Below are 18485 nucleotides of genomic sequence, written 5' to 3'. Positions count from 1 at the left end.
CATACAGCCTTTTAGAAGACTATTTCTGGGACTGTATGCAGGGAAAGGCATTACCTTCATATAAATCAGTATAAAGTACTGAACAAAAGACAGTCAATATATGAATGTGTGCAGGTAGAGGTAAAATCCATTAAATTACTAAATATGTTGCACAGTCCTGTTTCAAACAGAAATTAATAAATGAGCTGAAACTTTCTATGGAAAGATATTGATAGTTATTGGCTGAAAGCTCAGTAGTTGGGGATATGCTACTACCTGAAGCAAGGAAAAGCAGTTGCAGGGTTCATCAATCAAACCAGCATGCTTAGTCTTTGTAAATTGTTTGTCAAAATCAAGTTTAGGCAACATGAAGAAAAAGTGATAGATTATAGCTCGCTCTGTGCAGAAGATCTCTGGAGATGGTAATAGGCAAGAAGACTTTCTGGAACATATAAATCTGTGGTGTGGGTTTTTTTTTTTTCCTAGAACCTCATAACTTTGCAAATTATTAGCTAGTCATAGTTGAGTTTTAATTCATTTTCTTCCATGATATAAGGAAGCACTTTGGACAGTTTTGAGTCCTCTTTCTAAGCATGGAGAACTTAAAGGTTCTCAAGCAAAGAGTTTTAGTTTTGTGGTTTTTTAAACATGGGAAATATTTTTATCAACACCCATATGGAGAAAGTACCTGAGCCACAGAAACTGAGGAGGGAGAAATGAAACTTTAGAAACAATCAGTCCAGTAGAATTCTTTAGAGGAAGGCAGGGATGAAAACAGGGAGGCCAAGGTTTGAATCAGTGTTCTTTCTTTTCATTAGATGACTAGCAGAACTCCTACTGCATAGGATTCATTTGATTTCTGTGGTAGAGATTTTGTCTGACATTGCTCCAAACTCTTTGGGAGATGAGAATTAAAGCATTGATTACACTGTATTAGAGAAGTCTTGCCTTCATAAACTTTATTTGTGTATGTCAACATTGAAAAGAAGTTGCTAGGATTAGGAAGGAATTCCAAGATGCGGAAAGAGAAGTTCATTGCTCAGTCATAGTTGGTATGAACTGATCTTTCAGTTATACCCTCTCCCTTCCTCAAAATAAAGCATTGCCTTCTGCTTGGGCAATATCTAGTTCCTCTCTGCCATAGTAATACACAGGGATAGATCCTTTGTACTAGACCTGATCTGAGGTATAAATGTACTAAACCACTGAAGCAGCAGTAGAGACCTTCCTCTGCAGCCCATATTTCCATGTTACCAGTGCTTCGTGGTGAGGAGGAAGATAGTGGAAAGGAGGCAGAATAAGTTCACGTCAAGCTGTCCATGCAGATCTTGGAAGATGTCCATTTTTGGGGTACCAGAAGGAGAACCAGTCTTCAGAGTATTTCTGACCTGTGATAAAGACTCGTTCCTTTTGTCTACGTCTCTTAGTTCTTCCTAGGTCCTCTCCTCCTGCTACCTGTTCCTGCTTTCCTATCTGCATCTTCTTTTCACAGTTCTGGTTATTCATGTTATTGATATGACTACTAAGCAGTGCTTGGCACTGTCACTTGTGTGTGTATGCGTGCACTAATCCTTTTTTCCTTTAGTTTTATCCTTCATACTCGCCTTTTTAAGTGAGTGTTGTCTGTCCTTCTTTTTATTAATCTCTGTGCTTATGTGGAAATACATCAGAGTCTGCATGTATAACCTTGGTACAAAGCTTTAATTTGAATTTTAAATTGGTGGGGGTTTAATTTAACTTTGGCTGATCTTATACTAATTTAAAATATTTATATTTACCAACTCAATTCAAAATTACTATTTTTTATGGCAGAATATATTTTTTAATAGAAGAAAACAACCGTTTTTCATAAACTGTATTGTTTTCTATGGGTAGATCATTAACAGTGAGTATCACTTAAGAATAAGACGGAATTGCAGAAAAGTAATATGTTGTGCTCTATTTTGTGTCTGCTCTAGGGTGCTTTGGTCAGTGCAAGTGCAGATGATGCACTTCATTTGTGGAATCTCCGACAGAAACGACCAGCCATCCTACACTCTCTGAAATTTAACAGAGAAAGGTAAGACTATATGACACACAAAAAAAATCTCATTTAAAAAACCCCAAACTTACTTTCTGGATTTCTAATTACACATGCTTATTAGTTTGCCTTTGTAAAGGGGCATATAGTTTTGCCTTGAAATTTTTTCTTCCATTGTTTGAGTCTTGTTTCCACAGGAAAAAAAAACCTTCACTTTCCGCAGTCTTCTCAGAACTAGAAAAAAATCATCTGCTTTTTGTCTAAATGTTTTTCATTTTACCTTCCGTTTGCATGAACTAGTGTGAACAGTAGTGTGTTTGTTTTTCTCTAAGACCAGATACAAACACTGTGATCCTTTAAGCTGATCTGTTGTTCAGTACTGGCCAGAGTACCTCAGCTGGCTGTATCAGGGAAATAATACTTTTTTCTACCTTGAAAGGGCTTTATTTTTGTAAAATACTGGAAGTTTAGCAAAAATAAATTGTGAATTTAAGTAACTATGGTAAATGTCAAGTGAATCAGAGACTGATTTACTACATTTTATTTTGTCAGAACCAGATTGTAGAAATCCCTGCTGAAAATAGATTAAATGAGTCATTGTAATTTCCATACTTAAAGAAAAGCTGAGCACTTTAATCTGTATTTAATCACCCAAGTAAAACCTGCTACAACATTATGGTGCTTGAATGTTAGACCTTTATTAATAGTAAGAAAAAGTTCCATGTTTCTGTTAAGGAATTAGGTCAGTAGTCAGAAGAATGAGGTTCAGTGCATAACTGCAGTGGTTGGCTTTTTGTGAGTCCTTGAGCCATACAGTTATTCTGTACTTCATCTTTGGGATGGATTTTTTGAAATTTGAAAATATAAGTATAATGCATAGTATGGTTTTGACTGGAAGTTTAAGTGATATTGTAATTCTCTGAGTATACACATTCAGTGTTTCTTGAGGTGCAGCAACTTCTTTTAGATATTTATATATTTGCTTCTGCAGTGGTGAAAGATATCATTTATTTTACCAGGGGTATGAAGTAAACAGGCTCATCAAAGCTTTAGCTGAAAATTATTACGGAAATAGACTTATTCGACTTATTCTTTGTTGTTTATTATTCAGATACATATTGTGTTTGCACTCAAATGTCACCAAGTTGCACATTTTGTTGTGGGAAGTACTATGTAATAATATAGAAAATATACATCCTAATTTCAAAGACTTTATAACCTATAGCAAAAGTATATCAAGTGGTTTGGGACTGCATGAGGGAAAATGAAAAAGAAAAATTATATGAAAAAAATATATATATTTTCATATATATATATATAGATCTATATATATATATAAAAATATATATATAGCTGTTTCTGGGTAATAAGTTGTCCTTTTACATATGTTGAAATATTTGAATCTTCGTATTCTTATCAGGTAGGTACCTTATCCACAATTTGTCAGTGGTAAATCTAAATATTGTAGAAGTTACTCCAGTACATCTTGGTCTTGCCTTCCCAGCAAACAACCCTCCATACAACCTAAGAAATCAAAAAGCAAAATAAATAACTCAGCTACTAGAACTAGACACCGGCTCTATCTGCTGCGAAGAACATTAAGAGTAAGCTAAACCACTGAAAACTATGATAGGCCTTAATTTTTTTTAATATAGTCAGAGCAGATTTCAGCAAGTATAGCTTTAAATATACAACAGTTTACATAGTTTTCCTGTTTGAGATTAATGCAACTGGGATAGGAAAAAACAACTAGGATCACAGTGTGAAATCCAGATCCTTTAGGCCTGTGTGCATTAGTTTCACATACAAACACAGTTCATCTCCCGTTATTGTTGAAGCTGAGCTATTTCAGTGTGTTGGCTGACATGGCAGATAGCCCTCCTGATTTTCTCCTTTTAGTCAGTGCTGACTGGCGTGTTTTGAGTGAGCTGACAGCACTACAACAGTTTATCCACAGACTGACACTCAGCCTGCATGAACACAGTGTGCGAGTTGTGTTGGGTAATTAAATCCATCTACATGCACAGTGCACCGATGCCAGAGCAGTACCGTAAGTGCCCTTCCGCAGCAGAGTCACCAGGTGACGAAATCTGTGTAACTGGCTTTGGGGCTCTGATCTGTAACACTTTCTTCAGTGTTAAGGGTGTGCTGGCACAAAGGAAGAGGAGCTTTTTAAGTGGGTGACCTTTAAAGCAATTATCTCAGTTAGCTGTAACTTACTGTTAATTAGAAACTTGACTCTTACAGCTGAGATTTTGCAGTATTTTAACAAGGTGATTGAAAGTGTTACTGCAATGCTTGGAAGCAAAGAGAAAAAACAGATATTTTTTGATCTAGTGACTTGTGTGTTGGCCTATATTATTTCCTGAGAGTGGCTGTATCTTTGTCCATCCGTCTGGCTGTATCTTTGTCCATCCGTCTTGCTGTATCTTTGCATGATTTTGTGTCCTATGTTGTTAAGAGTTTCCCTCATCAAAATGAGAGCAAGAGGCTATTGAATGAATACTAGTGACTGGCTGTGCTGTCTCAGCAGTACCTGTACGTGCTTACTTGTGTGTTAGGGACGTGTGAGTTACTAAGATTATCTGTCTCATTGGCTGTTCAAGGAACTGAATTCCTGTGATAGCTTGCCTGCTCATAAATGAGCCTCCTGTTAATATTGTATAGCTGCAAATTCTGTATTGTTTATGTACTTTCAAATTAGTCAGAGGTCTGTCATCAAGCATGAAAGTAGTTAATAGGCTCAGTGCAGTTGCACGGCTATGCTACACCACAAAACAGATTCTGATTCATGGTGTCGTGCAGCATTTAGCTGTTCAAAAGAACCGCAGAATTCAAATACAAAGCAATATTTCACCATACAATCCTGTCTACCTTTTACAATGAGACACAGTTTATAGAAAGGATTTAAACTTTCTCAAGTTGATGATGGGAAAAACTGAGGAAAGCAAAAGAAGCCATGCTGTTGATTGGCATTCGCTTCCACACCTTGAAGAAGTTTTTACAAAACTTCCTTGTGCAGATTCTTTTTTTGTCATCTTATGAAGCGCGTATTGCCAAGCATGAAGAGAGCACACACTTCAAACACGTAAGATAAATAATAAACGTGTGGGGCATGGTCTTACATCAGTGCGTGTCACTTTTGAAAGTGTGATGCTCAGGGATTTCAATAACTAATTAATGCTGTTTGCATGCAATTATTGAGCTTGGAAAGATTCCTGAAGCTCATAAAGAACATCTCTTGTCTATAGGGCTGTGCTGTAATACTGCAGGGCAGGGAAGTGAACTTTGCCAAATGTCATTTCAGAAAGACAGTATAAAAAGTTTCTCCAGTGAGACTGATCCAGATAATCTCCATGTAGTTACCACACAACTCTGCCTTCTCTATTTTGTTGTTTGTTTGTTTGTATTTTTAAAAAAAGTGAGAGAGAGAGAGAAAGAAAAACCACACAAAACCCCAAAGAAACCCCAATATTACATTCTTTTTTCAGGTCTTACATCAGGTTATGGAAAACTTCATAGTACACTTGACCTGTAGGATCAATGAGAGCCATAAACTTGTCCTGGAAAGGTGGTATGCAGCCTCATTGAAATGATGAATGTCTTGGTCATAAAAAGGTGTCTAGCACAGGCATTTTGTTGTGTGGTTTTGGTTTTTTTTTCACCGTACATTAACTAAAGGATCAACAAAAAATAAGAATACAAAAATAGATTAGCTTGTTGATACCAAGAATTAACCGTTTTGATTTGACAGATTTATGAGGTCATGCAATTCCACTAGAGTAGAATGAAAATTCACATGATCCCTAAGATTTTCTTTTTAATAGAGCATAACTATGTGTGCCTTCTAGTGGATTGGACCTGAATGGACTTCCTCAGTGTGGTTCTCTGAAGCTGCAGACTGGACAATTCATGTACCTCCTTTTACATAATGAACAAGCTGCATACATTTTGCATGAAGAGATGCTGGTCCCTAATGATCCCAATAAGAAAGGCACTCAGACTCTGTAAGGTATCATTCAAAATGGTATTTATTAGAGTTAGCACTATAGAAAATGAGAGAATAGTATAGATAATCTTATATCCCTGTAGATGTTGGGAACCCTGCGTTGTACATCATCAAACAGGCCTCAAATCAGCAGGCTGTGCAGGCCCCATTCATAGACAGTTTGGTCACTCAAGTTATTGTAGGATTTTCTCACAAGAAAACAACTGCGTTCATGATTTCTACTATTAAACGGAAAGGACATTCACACTAGAACTCCCTGGTATCCACATTGTTGGGCATTTTAAATATTTTGTCTCTTTTCTTTGCAGTTAAACAGCTCATTCATTTTTCTTCTTTTCTTCACTACAAAAATCAAGATTCTGTGTTTCCCTTTATAAACTTGTGTCTTCATTCCCTTTTCTTTTCTTTGGCCTTTCTTCTCATATTAGTTTTCACTGAGCTGGTGATTAGACAAGGAAACATATTCTAGATAGGGTCCCATCTGTGCTGTGGACATTGACATTACCATTTTCTTTTGTGATCTCTGCAGGAATATGTTTACTGATGCATACCATAACAAGGTCTTCCCCTTACATGGCTTCATCTTATCAGTGCTTGTGGTCTTGTTGTGATTGACTAATATACCCATTACACTTCTTCACTGATGTATATCTAGCTAGCAGGGAATGTGTTGCTTTTCAGTGCAATCCAGTGCAAGAGGGGAAGCAGCAAAGCAAGACAAGCGAAATTGAAATTATCTTTTTCCATCACTTCTGTATCACGAGTTCCAACTCTAAAGTAAAATTCTCATTCTTTGAAGTCTGAGGCCTTGCCCTTTGCATTTTAAATTTCATTCCTTTTCTTGTACCCTACTTGTGCAGATTGTCCTTCCTCTGTAATACTGTGTCCCTAAGAGGTGTCATTAGTATTAGTACCAAGATCACTTATGAAATTATAAGGTCGGCTGTAAAACTAATACTTGAGAATCCTTCAAATGTTCAGTAAAATATCCCATTTTCAGTAAAATCAAGTGGAAAATAGAAATTAAAACTGGAATTTTATAGGATTGGTTTTAATAAATATTGTATTTAGTTTGGGGAATCTGAAAAGTCCTTGTCTACCCAGCAACAAGCAAAACATCAGAGTGTTATCGACATTCTTCTCATACTAAATCCAAGACACAGTTACTAGAAAGAAAATTAGCTGTATCCCAGCTGAAACCAGGACAATATTACTCTAAAATAACATCACCCTTTATTGACTCATTAACTATTTACTAGAGAAATCTGTTGGTTGCCATTTCCAGGAATATTTAGACTCTACTGTTGTTAACAATACTTGTTTTCTACTCTGTACACGAGGCAACGAACTGTCTTCTAATTACAGAAGTCCTGGTCGTATTTTTCATCCCAGAATATAAAAAAGATCTCTGTTTACATCCAGATCCAACCTTAAATTTAAGTATCTCTGTTCTTTTTTTAATGGTGACTTTCACAGTCTTTCCCCAAAGTAGTTTTTAGTCAACCAGGATTCTGCCAATATTATTATTTTCAGTTTCATTTCAATTAAAAATGCCCTTAAATGCATTATGCCACAGTATCTGGTTTTACACCTGTTTGCTAAACAACTTATCTGAAGGCAAATAGAGCTGTTTAAGATATTCAAGATGTATTTTTACACAGCTTTGTACATAAATGTTCTGTTTCCGTAATGGGATTTTAAAATATGCAGTCATGACATTAGCACAGTATGTAGTAATTTCATTTTTGATAAGTACTCAGAAAAGTCTCAAAACAGCAAGTACAGTTACCATGTTACATTGGTTACATATATATCTTAATTTTAAAAGCATGTATCCAGGACTTAAGAAAACACATGATGAGTAATTTGGCAAATGTTTTTCTATTTCATAGTTACCAATCAATTGCGAATTAATTCATGTTTTCTTCCCACTGGTGTATTAAAAACAGGTTAACAGAAAATGGCTGATGTGCTATATATGAATTATGAAAGAGGCTTACAACCAATCACTTCTACTTTCCCCCATCGCTAAAACTATACCAGATAGCTTCTACTTCCCCCAATCCACTTCTGAGCTGTTCGTTGGACTTGTTTACTTTATTTAAAGATTTTTAGAGAAAATATTTTGGAAAATACATAAGAAAGTCTTGGGATTTGATCTGAGACCGTGGAAAGCATATTAAGTAAAGGTTTCTAAACAAGAACTTTCTCAACTCTCAAACACCAAAATCACTGTTTCTAGCTGGTAGCAGGCCGGATGTGGTGGCTATAAATACAGTATAGTTTAAATGTTTGAAAAGTGAAATTTACTTATAACAGTTAATTAAATAACTTCATAAATGTGCTATATGTATGTGTTTGAATGCATATATAAACTCATGTGCCTGTGTGCATGTGTGCATACAGATACACACATGTATGATATCATCATGACCCATAGAATTGCCAGAGAAAAATCCATAGTTAGCACAAGTACCTGAGCACTTGACAACGGTACAGGGACCACAGGGCTCTCAGGCCCGACAAACCCTCTTTTCCAACTTACCTCTTCCTCTGTGTCACTCTGGCTGTGCTTCCTTCTATTATTTCTATGAGAAAACAAGTATCTCTTTGAAATTCCATTTTGCAGAAGAACTTCGTGAAGTTTTGGGCTTACTTCAATAGGGAAGAAAAAAACCTTCTGAAATGCTTAAAATTTTGTGTCACCTGGCCACCTCTGATTGTCTGCCTCAGTAACTTGTGTGTTGCTTGCTTTCCTCCAAAAAAAAATTTGCCTCTTAGCAATAGACATGATGTTGCTACATTCTGCAAAACTTTAGCTCATACACTAAGCAATGTGCTTGTTGTTTTAATGCTTCATAGAAAATAAAACATGTTTGTCAGTAGACTTCTGCTTTTTTGAGGAAACACAGGGAAACATGTTATGTTTTCACATAGCAGCTCTATGGCCAAGTTTGGATAGCAAAATTTAAAATAAATACACACAGCCATACACTGAACAACTATGTTTTGTGGGCTTAGTCATAACAATGAGAAGTTTGATACTGTAATACAAAAATGCACCATCTACTTTCTGATCATACATACTCATATTAGACAAGAGCTAAAAAAGATATCTTTAAAAATTTAAACAGACTCAGATAGCATGAACAGTCTACATTATCAGTGGGAACTTTCAACTTGCTACAGTTATAGTATGGTTACAGGAATTCTGTGGGTTTATTTTTTTAAGTTTTCACATTTGAGTTTTAAGACATTTTCGTAGTCCTGTTCAGATCTCCCCTTTGACCTTTGTTACATTAGATTTCCAGTGATCTATTAACGCAATGGAGAATATGCACCCGTTGTGTTGCAGTAAGTCAGTTAGGTCTTGGAAACCACCCCACCCCTTTGCTGCCCAGGCACATGGCAGCTTCAGCCAGAATCCAATGCAATGATTTAGGATCCTTTTCCTTCTGTCAAAATAAACTCTGGGCATTGTTCCAGTAAATCAGAAATAGAGCTCGTAATGTCAGTGTTGAGATTATCTCATTAAACAGTACATGAGCAGGAAAAGAAGAGAGACTACAGATTGCAGAAAAACAAGGACTGTTAATCACAGTCCCTGTCTACTGAAGCATAACAAATGAGAACAGCTGGTCTCCAATAAGTCTACATGATTTTAATTGATGGAAGCTGTTAAGAACAGAAGTGTATACATAGAAACGTATACACGAGTAAAAATGTATCATTTTTTTTACTTTGAAGTCAATTTCAGTATTTCAGTGTTATCCTGAGTCATTCAAAATAGCTTGATCAATATTGATATAAAATAGGTTTTAAATTCATAGTAAGAATGTGTGATATAACCATGGATTTGTGTATGTTGCAGCAAACAGGGGATGAAATATTAGCATATCTAGGTATGTAAAGTTAAGCTGTTTAGCAGAAGACAAGTTTTAACCTGTCATCTTCGATCTAAGCCCCAATTTACTTTTTTGAAACTATGAGAATGGGAAGCAAAAGATGTGTTTTCAGTTTATAGCTTCCGTACTGGGTGAAAGGATGAGCGTAAATCTACCCTTAGATGGTTTGTTTGTTGTTTGTTTTGTTTGTTTGGATTTGTTTTGTGTTGTTTTCATGCAGCTCCTACAAAATCAATGAAATAAGTAAATCAAAAAAACTTTCTCTTTGGAGAACATAATCTTCTTCTTCCAAACTTCACTTTTTGGCTTTCTTTTATTGCTATGAAACTCAGTGTTTATTCTTGTGGTCTGTATTGACCATCACTGCCACTACACTTGGTATTACAACCCCATTTTTACTTAACCTTCAAAGAAATTAATGGAGAACAAGTGAAGTACTACAAATAAGAAATAGTGATTTCACAAGCCAGTAGACAAGAGGAAAACCATGTATGTTGCCTTTCCCCTAAAGATGAAAAGAGGAGTCTGTTTGCCAGCCCTGTTTCATTAACTTGCTCACTTCACTGATTTTGTGGAATTTTATTCTCATTTTTGTTATCTAATGACCGTGAGTTGACATCAGAAACAAATTGGAAGCCAGTGAAAAGTATGCAGGTTTCTTCCAGCATCTTTTTAAGGAAGCAAGTTTCCATGTAACTTCCTTGTCTTTTGGGGGGCGGTGCCCAAGCCTACACATTACACCTGTTGAATCTACTGCATTCCTCTTGTGTAATACTAAAGATCTGGCCAGGCAGAGTGTGCCACTGTCATTATCAGTGGTCCTGTTCCCACATGCAAGACATCCCAATGAATTTACAGCCAAAACTGTAAAAGGGAGTTGGCAAAAGAAGGTGTCTCTTTGCTGTGCATTTGTCCAAGAAGAAGGAGAATAATTTTCTGTCATCCTGAAGATTAAACAAATTATTAGTGGCACAGGCTACAAAAGTTGTCACCCTGGGATTTCAAAAGTGATTTTTAAGCTGTTCTGGAGCTCCAGCAATGCCAGTTAACATGCTGTTGCTAAAGCAGGTAGCCATTGAGTTACCAAGGGTGCGGATTTAAATGCATGAATCTTGTATTATAGGAAGTTATAGTGCAGCTGTCTTTTGGTATGTGTTACGGTGTGTTGAACAGGCCAGCATGATCTTCTATGGACTTGTAAGAAGGTTAGTTGTAAGAAATAAAACTGGTAAATCCAAAGGACCTGTTGCATGCTGTATACTTTGGTTTTGTTTGTAAAGTGCTCATGATAACCTCATAAGGCTTTGTATAAATACATAAATTCAGTCTATTCAAGGGAGATCTTCAGGTTTACCAATCTAATAAAATGTAAGGCATCGAATATGTTTTCAAACATGCATTTTCTGTTTTGTCTCTCTTAAGTTTGAATTATCATAAGCATTCATGTCTTAAAACAACCATTTCTGGAATGCTGTAAACCATTAATTACAGTTGTGATTGCAAATTAATTTGAAACAGTAGGCTCACAGTTCAAGAATGGGCCCGACTTTAGACTTTTAGGGTTATTTCACATGTCCAGAAGTTTTCTGTAGGAACTTCTGGCTTTTGAATAAACAGAGGAACAGCCTGCTTTTACTTTCAATTTTTTTAGTAGGAAAGAAGGAAAATGAAGCACCCAACATAGTATGGTAGTGCTTTGCTTTGCACTTTATATTTTAGCTTTAAAATTTTAAAGGATTAATAATCAATCCCAATTTGTAAAAATCAGGATGCTTCAGAATGTGCCAATAGACCAAAAGGAAAAAGAAACTCAGCTAGGGACAAATTCAAAACATCTTGAGAAAGAAATAGTTTTTCAACTGCATTTTGTAGAATTTTATGGTTTCTTTTCTGTGTCTTGTATTCCTCTTTCTTATTCTTGTGGCTTCTTAAGTGTAATATTTCAGATACAGGAACATCATGAAAAATGCATCTACCTTAAACACTTTGAAAGCAGTAGTGGACCACCAGCAAGTTGACACATCCAAATGGGAGAATAGCTGTATAAGCTTTTCTGCTTTGTCAAAACAAATAACTATGTAAGGAATCTATCAGCACTATTTAAGCCTATTTGCCTAAAATGAAATTATAAAGACATTAAGTCAAAATGTTTCTCAACCTTTTTTTCTAGAAGAATTTATAGAAAGCGGGGGGAGGTGTCTCTAAATTATGTTTAGCACATTTACAAATAGCTAGAAGAATATTTTGCTTGAACATATTGATATTGAAATTATAGTTTAGCAATGGAATCCTGATTTGTGGTACCTCAGCATTCATAGGGAATCTTCCATCATTGAAATTCTTCAAATCAAGACAGATATCTGCAAATTGTTCTTGTTCGAGTGGTAAATAATTTGAAGAAGTACTATGGCCTGTTTTAAGCAGAAGAGAGTAGCCCCATATGTTTATTTCTTATATTAAAATCCACAGATTAAATTATCACAGTTGTGCAAATAATGACCGTAATGAATACTTGTAGCTAAAGCGATGTAAAATAAAGACAAATACAAACTGTTGTGTGAACTGATTGGGTAAACTGGATAATCTGAGATACTGAACTCGCAAGGGACACTGGCAAACAGATGTATTGCACTAGAAAATAACTGTTACCACTGCTTTGACTCCATATTCCATTCTTGTTCCTTTGCACGGAACATATATTGAATTGCCTCATGTAGAACAATTCATTTTACTGTCTCTTCCTTTAAAACATTACAGAATCACAGAATGGTTGGGGTTAGAAGGGACCTCTGGAGATCATCTTGTCCAACCCACCTGCTAAAGCAGGAACACCCAGAGCAGATCACACAGGAAGGTGTCCAGGCGGGTTTTGAATGTCTCCAGAGAAGGAGGCTCCACAACCTCTCTGCACAGCCTGTTCCAGGGCTCTGGCACCCTCAAAGTAAAGAAGTTTCTCCTCATGTTCAGATTGAACCTCCTGTGCTTCAGTCTGTGCCCGTTGCCCCTCATCCTATTGTTGGGCACCACTGAAAGGAGTCTGGTCCCATCCTTTTGACATCCATCCTTGAGATATTTATAAGCACTGATGAGATCTCCTCCCAGCCTTCTCTTCTCCAGGCTGAACAAACCCAGTTGTCTCAGTCACTCCTCATAAGAAAGGTGCTCTTGGCCCCTCATCATCTTTGTAGCCCGCCACTGGACTCCCTCCAGTAATTCCTTCTTTCTTAAACTGGAGAGCCCAGAACTGGACGCAGTACTCCAGATGTGGCCTCACCAGGGCAGAGGTGACAGGTCCCTTGACCTGCTGGTCACACTCTTCTTAATGTACCCCAGGATACTGCTGGCCTTCTTGGCCACAAGGGCACATTGTTGACTCATAGTGAACCTGTTGTCAACCAGAACTCCCAAGTCCTTCTCTGCAATGCTGCTTTCCAGAAGGTCAACCTCTAACCTGTACTGGTGCCTGGGGTTATTCTTCCCCAGATGCAGGACCCTACACTTGTTCTTGTTGAACTTGATCAGGTTCTTCTCTGCCCAGTCCTCCAGCCTGTCCAGGTCCTGCTGAATGGCAGCACAGCCTTCTGGTGTGTCAGCCCTTCCTCCCAGTTTGGTATCAGCAAACTTTCTGAGGGTACCTCAGTCTCTTCATCCAGGTCATTGATGAACAGGTTGAACAGGACTGGACCCAGTACTGACCCCTGGGGAACCCCTACAAACTACAGGCCTCCAAACAGACTCTGCACTATTGATCACAACCCTCTGAGCTCTGCCATCCAGCCAGTTCTCGATCCATGTCACTGTGCATTCAGCCAGCCCGCAATTCTTGAGCTTGCCTATGAGAAGGTTGTGAGAGAGGGTGTCAAAAGCCTTGCTGAAGTCAAGGTAGACACTGATCTCTACAGACTACTTTAAGAGGACTAAGCCTAAGTAATGTCTTCTAGTGATCATACTGTTTGTGAGTCAGGACATAGGCACAGTAGCATGTGAGCTAAATGATGACTTGTTTCGTAGTGTTTAATTGTAAATAGCTTGTAACTTTCATTAATAACCTAGAATTTATTGCTAAAGGTGATTCACTGAGTGGTTATAAACAGAATAGCTACATTTGGCTCCTGACTAATTTGATGGAAAAATGGAACTTAGTTCTAATTATTACACTCTTCATTAGATATTCTTCACCCACTACAGTCTTAAAAACCAACAAAGAATATTTGAGCAGTCCTGCATCTGGAAAAAATCCAGAGATGGAAATGTTCATGCAATATTTTGAAAATATAATTTACCTTAATATTCCTCTTGTGTTCACATATCCCTAAATAATGGTGGGGTTTAATACACCAATGCCTTTATTATGCTGCTACCAGGATCCAATGTAATTTATGTACCATGTCTTTTCAGCTCTACTTCACTTTCTTCTATATAGGTAATTAAAAGATAAAATAGGAATGACCAATTGATTTTAATTCAGAATAAGTGTTGACTGATGATGCTAGCTGACAATATATGTGACACAGACTTTTCTTAATTTAATTAGAACTAAATCACACTTTTATAAACAGGTGGACCACAAGAATCAGTCTCAAAGGCATGTTTGGTTCATTCACTGTCTGCTAGCATCTGAGGCGGGGGGGTGCTATTATAAATTTTTGAAATTATCTTCTGTGGTACATGTAGAATCTAATTTGAGTAGGATAAAGTTTTATGTTGTGATACAGTATCACGAAGACCCGGAAGGGAAAAAATGTCCAAATGTATTGAACTGCTATATACTTCATTTGAGTCCTAGTCATGCCAGTAAGCAATTTCAACTATTTCCAATAGTCTTATGTCAGCCCAAGAGACTGTGCATACACTTTAAGTAAATTAAACTAAATGTTTAAGTTTAACATTGGAAATTGTAATAATGGAGTTAATCTTGGATTTCTGCCTTCCTAGGATTTCCTGGTATATAATCACTCAAACAGTCCATGTTGCAGGGTAAACACTGTTATCGTTACTGTGCACAGACCCAGCTCACATCTGTCTGGGGAACTGCACAACCATCTGCCGCAAACATATCACATGATATGGACAGCAGACTGCATGGTTGCTGCTATTGTACATGTCTTTTACATGTCTTATTGAGCTGATGAGCTCCAAATTTGTATATAGTCCAGGGAGAAGAATAAATACCTCCAGAGGCCAAATAGCTCATAATTTACATCCTTTGCTTGCTCTGCTGGAGACAACTCCTTTTCTTCTTTGTCTGTGGCTTTAGCCTGTGCTTCTGTTTAGGCACTTCACGTCAGCTGCAAATTACTTGGCTTGAATATCTGTCTAAATCTTGTTGTGTGCATTTCATGACTTAAAGCAATAATCTCAGCTGTAACACTCCATTGTGAACTGACAGAAAAGCAACCCTACCCTTCTGAGAATACTGGCTAGCCAGAAGCTCTCTCAGAAAGACCAGTCTGTTTTCAACCACTGGAGAAGGAGGGGCACTAGGTGAGTCTGGTCTTCTTTGTATGTCAGTGAGGACTCTTCATAATTACTTTTGTTCAAAAATACCAAAAGATTAAGGGAGTGGTGCGAGGAGAAAAAGAACTGGATGGAAATAATTTGTGCTTGCTGATGGAGGGAGAAGGAGACTCTATACAAAGTCATGAGGCACCCTTGGCAGCTGTACTTTTCATTGCTGGGGAGAAGAAATCCTGCAGAAGTCAAGAAGCAAGGGAAGGGCTTATCTAGTGGTTTTCCTCTGTTGTGAATATTCATTAAGGGCTACATAGGCTGCAGAAGACCTGACAGAACATCAGCCAGTCATTGGCTACTACCAGGAAGGATGACCAGTCTATCAATCAGGTGACAGTGCCAAGAGAACAGCTTGTGGTGATGACCAGCTGAGGTAAGGGACATAGATTAGGGAAGAGTACTTAAAGTACCAGAGTTGGGAGGGGAGCCATAATCACTCTAATGAAAAGGAAGACTTGTGGTATGCATCACCTTCTAAAGATGATCAACTTTTTCAGCAGCTGAACTCATCCATGCTGGGACAATGCACTGTAAACTGGGTGTAACCTGGTAGTCACTGGGAGCTGCGAGGAGGCGGCTGAGCCAGGACCACAGCTGATGTGCCATGCAAGCTGCTGGCTTGTTGCCTGTCAGCTACCCGTGTTCCCAAGTTAATGCTCCTTCATGTTTCGTCTTCCTCTTCTCCTTTAAATTTGTGAGATTTCCATATTTTCTGAGAGCCTGGATAGTGTAGTCTATTTTGGTAGGATTCTGAGAGGGAGTTCAAGCTCATGTTTAGGGTTTTTTTGGTAGGAACTTACAGAAACTGACCCCTTCTGCCAGTCAGTGCTGGACATAAAGGCTATACATGTTCTATGCTTGTCCGTATTTGAGATAATCTGTCTAAGGGGAAAAGGCATAGTATAAATCTAGCTGAAATTTTGATGGCAAGGAGTGAGCAATTAAATAATTAAATTGAAAAAACTGTTCATCTTTTTGACAAAAATACAATTCATTCTTCCCCCTTCCGCAGCTCTCCCCACTCTCCACCAGGAATAGTGTTCCAGGAAAAAATTTATACTAAAAATAGAAAAACAAAAATAACAAAGCAGAGGTAGAAGGAAGCATTCTCAAAATTATCTTTGATTTTTCTTAGAGCAATATGATTAGTGTAATAAAGGTGATTTGAAGCCCTCTGTGAGTTTTTGCTAGTATTTCAGAGAATGTAGATTTAGGTTTTTTTCATTCGGCACCTTTTTTTTTTTTAAATTACATTATATATCCTGTTTCATGCTTTGAATACATTTGAAAACTGATAAAATGTTCCAGACCATTTTGACAACATAGGGACACTTTCTTTGGTATCAGTCCATGTTTTCTACTATTTCTTATAATGATCAATGCGATTCCTATTGTGGTTTGTGGCTAAGAATGTATAATATCCACATTTCTGGCTGATTTTCTGTAAGTGATCAACGTTGAGCAAGTACTCAGGTCTCCATTTAATTGGGTTCCATGTTACCTCAATCAGGTTGACAATATGATTAAATTTTGGCAGAAGCACTTCATACTGCCATAAATCACTACAACCGCTACCTTGTAAGGAAAAAAAAAAAACCCTTTCTTTCTTTCTGGCTAATTGACTGGTTTTTGTAAAGGCATCAAAGGATATCTTAATTTGCTTGTGGATTACATGACTAAGAGAGGGGTACCTTTCATCCATGGTGAAAACTACAGTATGAGTCTTCATTGTTTTCTCTTGAAGAAATTGTTATGTAATTTCAGTACTTACTGAAATGGAAGATGTTCATTAAAAATCTGAGTCTTGCTTCAAAGCCTTCAAGCCTCAAAGTCAAGGTATTATTTTCTGCAGAAGTGAAAAGCCAATAATACATAAAGCACTTTGCATTTAATTTACATAATGTAAAGGAAAACTACTTCAGAGCAGTGCATACTATTCTGAGAATATGAAAATCATATGGCTTTGTTTGGTGAAGACTAACAATGACTCATATTAAAATGCATAGTAATCCCTATGCTCTAGTTACTAAACTAACTAGTACCTTTGTTATATATCTGGATTGTCTTTGAGGGAATAGTATTTTCTTGTAAGCTCACAGATTGTGAAAGGTGGTATTTGATAATGTCTAATAACAGTTTGGGTAAACAATGAAGACTCGGAGTAGTTTTCATTGCGGAAGAAAGAACATGCAGAATATGTTCTTATCTGGCTGTCCCATAGATCCATCAAAACAAAATGAAATGCATTAAGAGGATATAGCTGAACTTAGGGAAACAGTAAAATTTGTGGTCATTTTCTTCATTCTTTAACAACACTTAATTCTCTTCTGGTCCTTCATACTGTATATCCAGAATTAGTAGCTACTGGTGCCTGGGATTTCAGACAGGCCAGCAGGAAAATAAGCCTAGTAACTGATGTACAGTGGTTAGTATTTTAGTCTGATTTTTCTCTTACTGTATGGCCTTGCTCTTGAAACATTATGTTCTTGAAATTTTAAACCCAAGGTAGGCAAATGGAGGGCATGCAGTAAATGGGAAATCAGACACCCATTTAGTCTGATGGTTGTTGTGGCGGTACGTGCTAGAGATCGTAACACAGAAGCAAATTTCAAAAAGGTAAAAAAGTAGACCAAAGCAGCCTCACATTTTGTCTGAGGTGATTTTGAGACTTTATTCATAATCAGGGTATGGGATTCCGTCTTGCTCTTCGGAGAACAAGTTTTCCACAGTACACTGTACCAGCTTGTGAATGAATTTGTCAGAGTACTGAAAATCAGTATGGCCCTAGGTGGGCTTGAACCTGCTTAGTCAGATGACACAACTGCAAGAATTAGGAGTAGCAGCATTGAGTCAACTAGGGTTCACTTTGTAACTCATGAGTTATTTGTCAGTCACAAGACAGATATATTTTCAACACTTTCACATTCACGGGTATTTTCTCTTCCTATAATTTAACAATTTACTACAAACAGAATGCTGAATGAACATCGGTGTGAAGAGTTTAAGAGGATTTATCACCCAGGGACTAGGGAGGTTTTTGCATGGGCTGGGACCTAACAGA

At 37.3% G+C, this 18485-nt stretch overlaps 1 protein-coding gene across 2 annotated transcripts in view; it reads left to right on the top strand.

Moving 5' to 3' along the window:
* The window catches only part of STXBP5L (syntaxin binding protein 5L), a 191887-nt gene that overhangs the window by 71075 nt on the left and 102327 nt on the right, over positions 1-18485 (top strand). For both annotated transcript variants that reach the window (XM_065642097.1, XM_065642087.1), the window contains exon 4: positions 1938-2038. In XM_065642097.1, coding sequence (XP_065498169.1) covers positions 1938-2038 — 101 coding nt within the window. The remainder of the gene's footprint in view (positions 1-1937; positions 2039-18485) is intronic.

This window comes from Caloenas nicobarica, chromosome 1, assembly GCF_036013445.1.
Source record: "Caloenas nicobarica isolate bCalNic1 chromosome 1, bCalNic1.hap1, whole genome shotgun sequence".
Taxonomy (NCBI): domain Eukaryota; kingdom Metazoa; phylum Chordata; class Aves; order Columbiformes; family Columbidae; genus Caloenas; species Caloenas nicobarica.
Note: the sequence above shows the minus strand (reverse complement) of the source record. Positions and strands in the feature narration are given on the sequence as shown.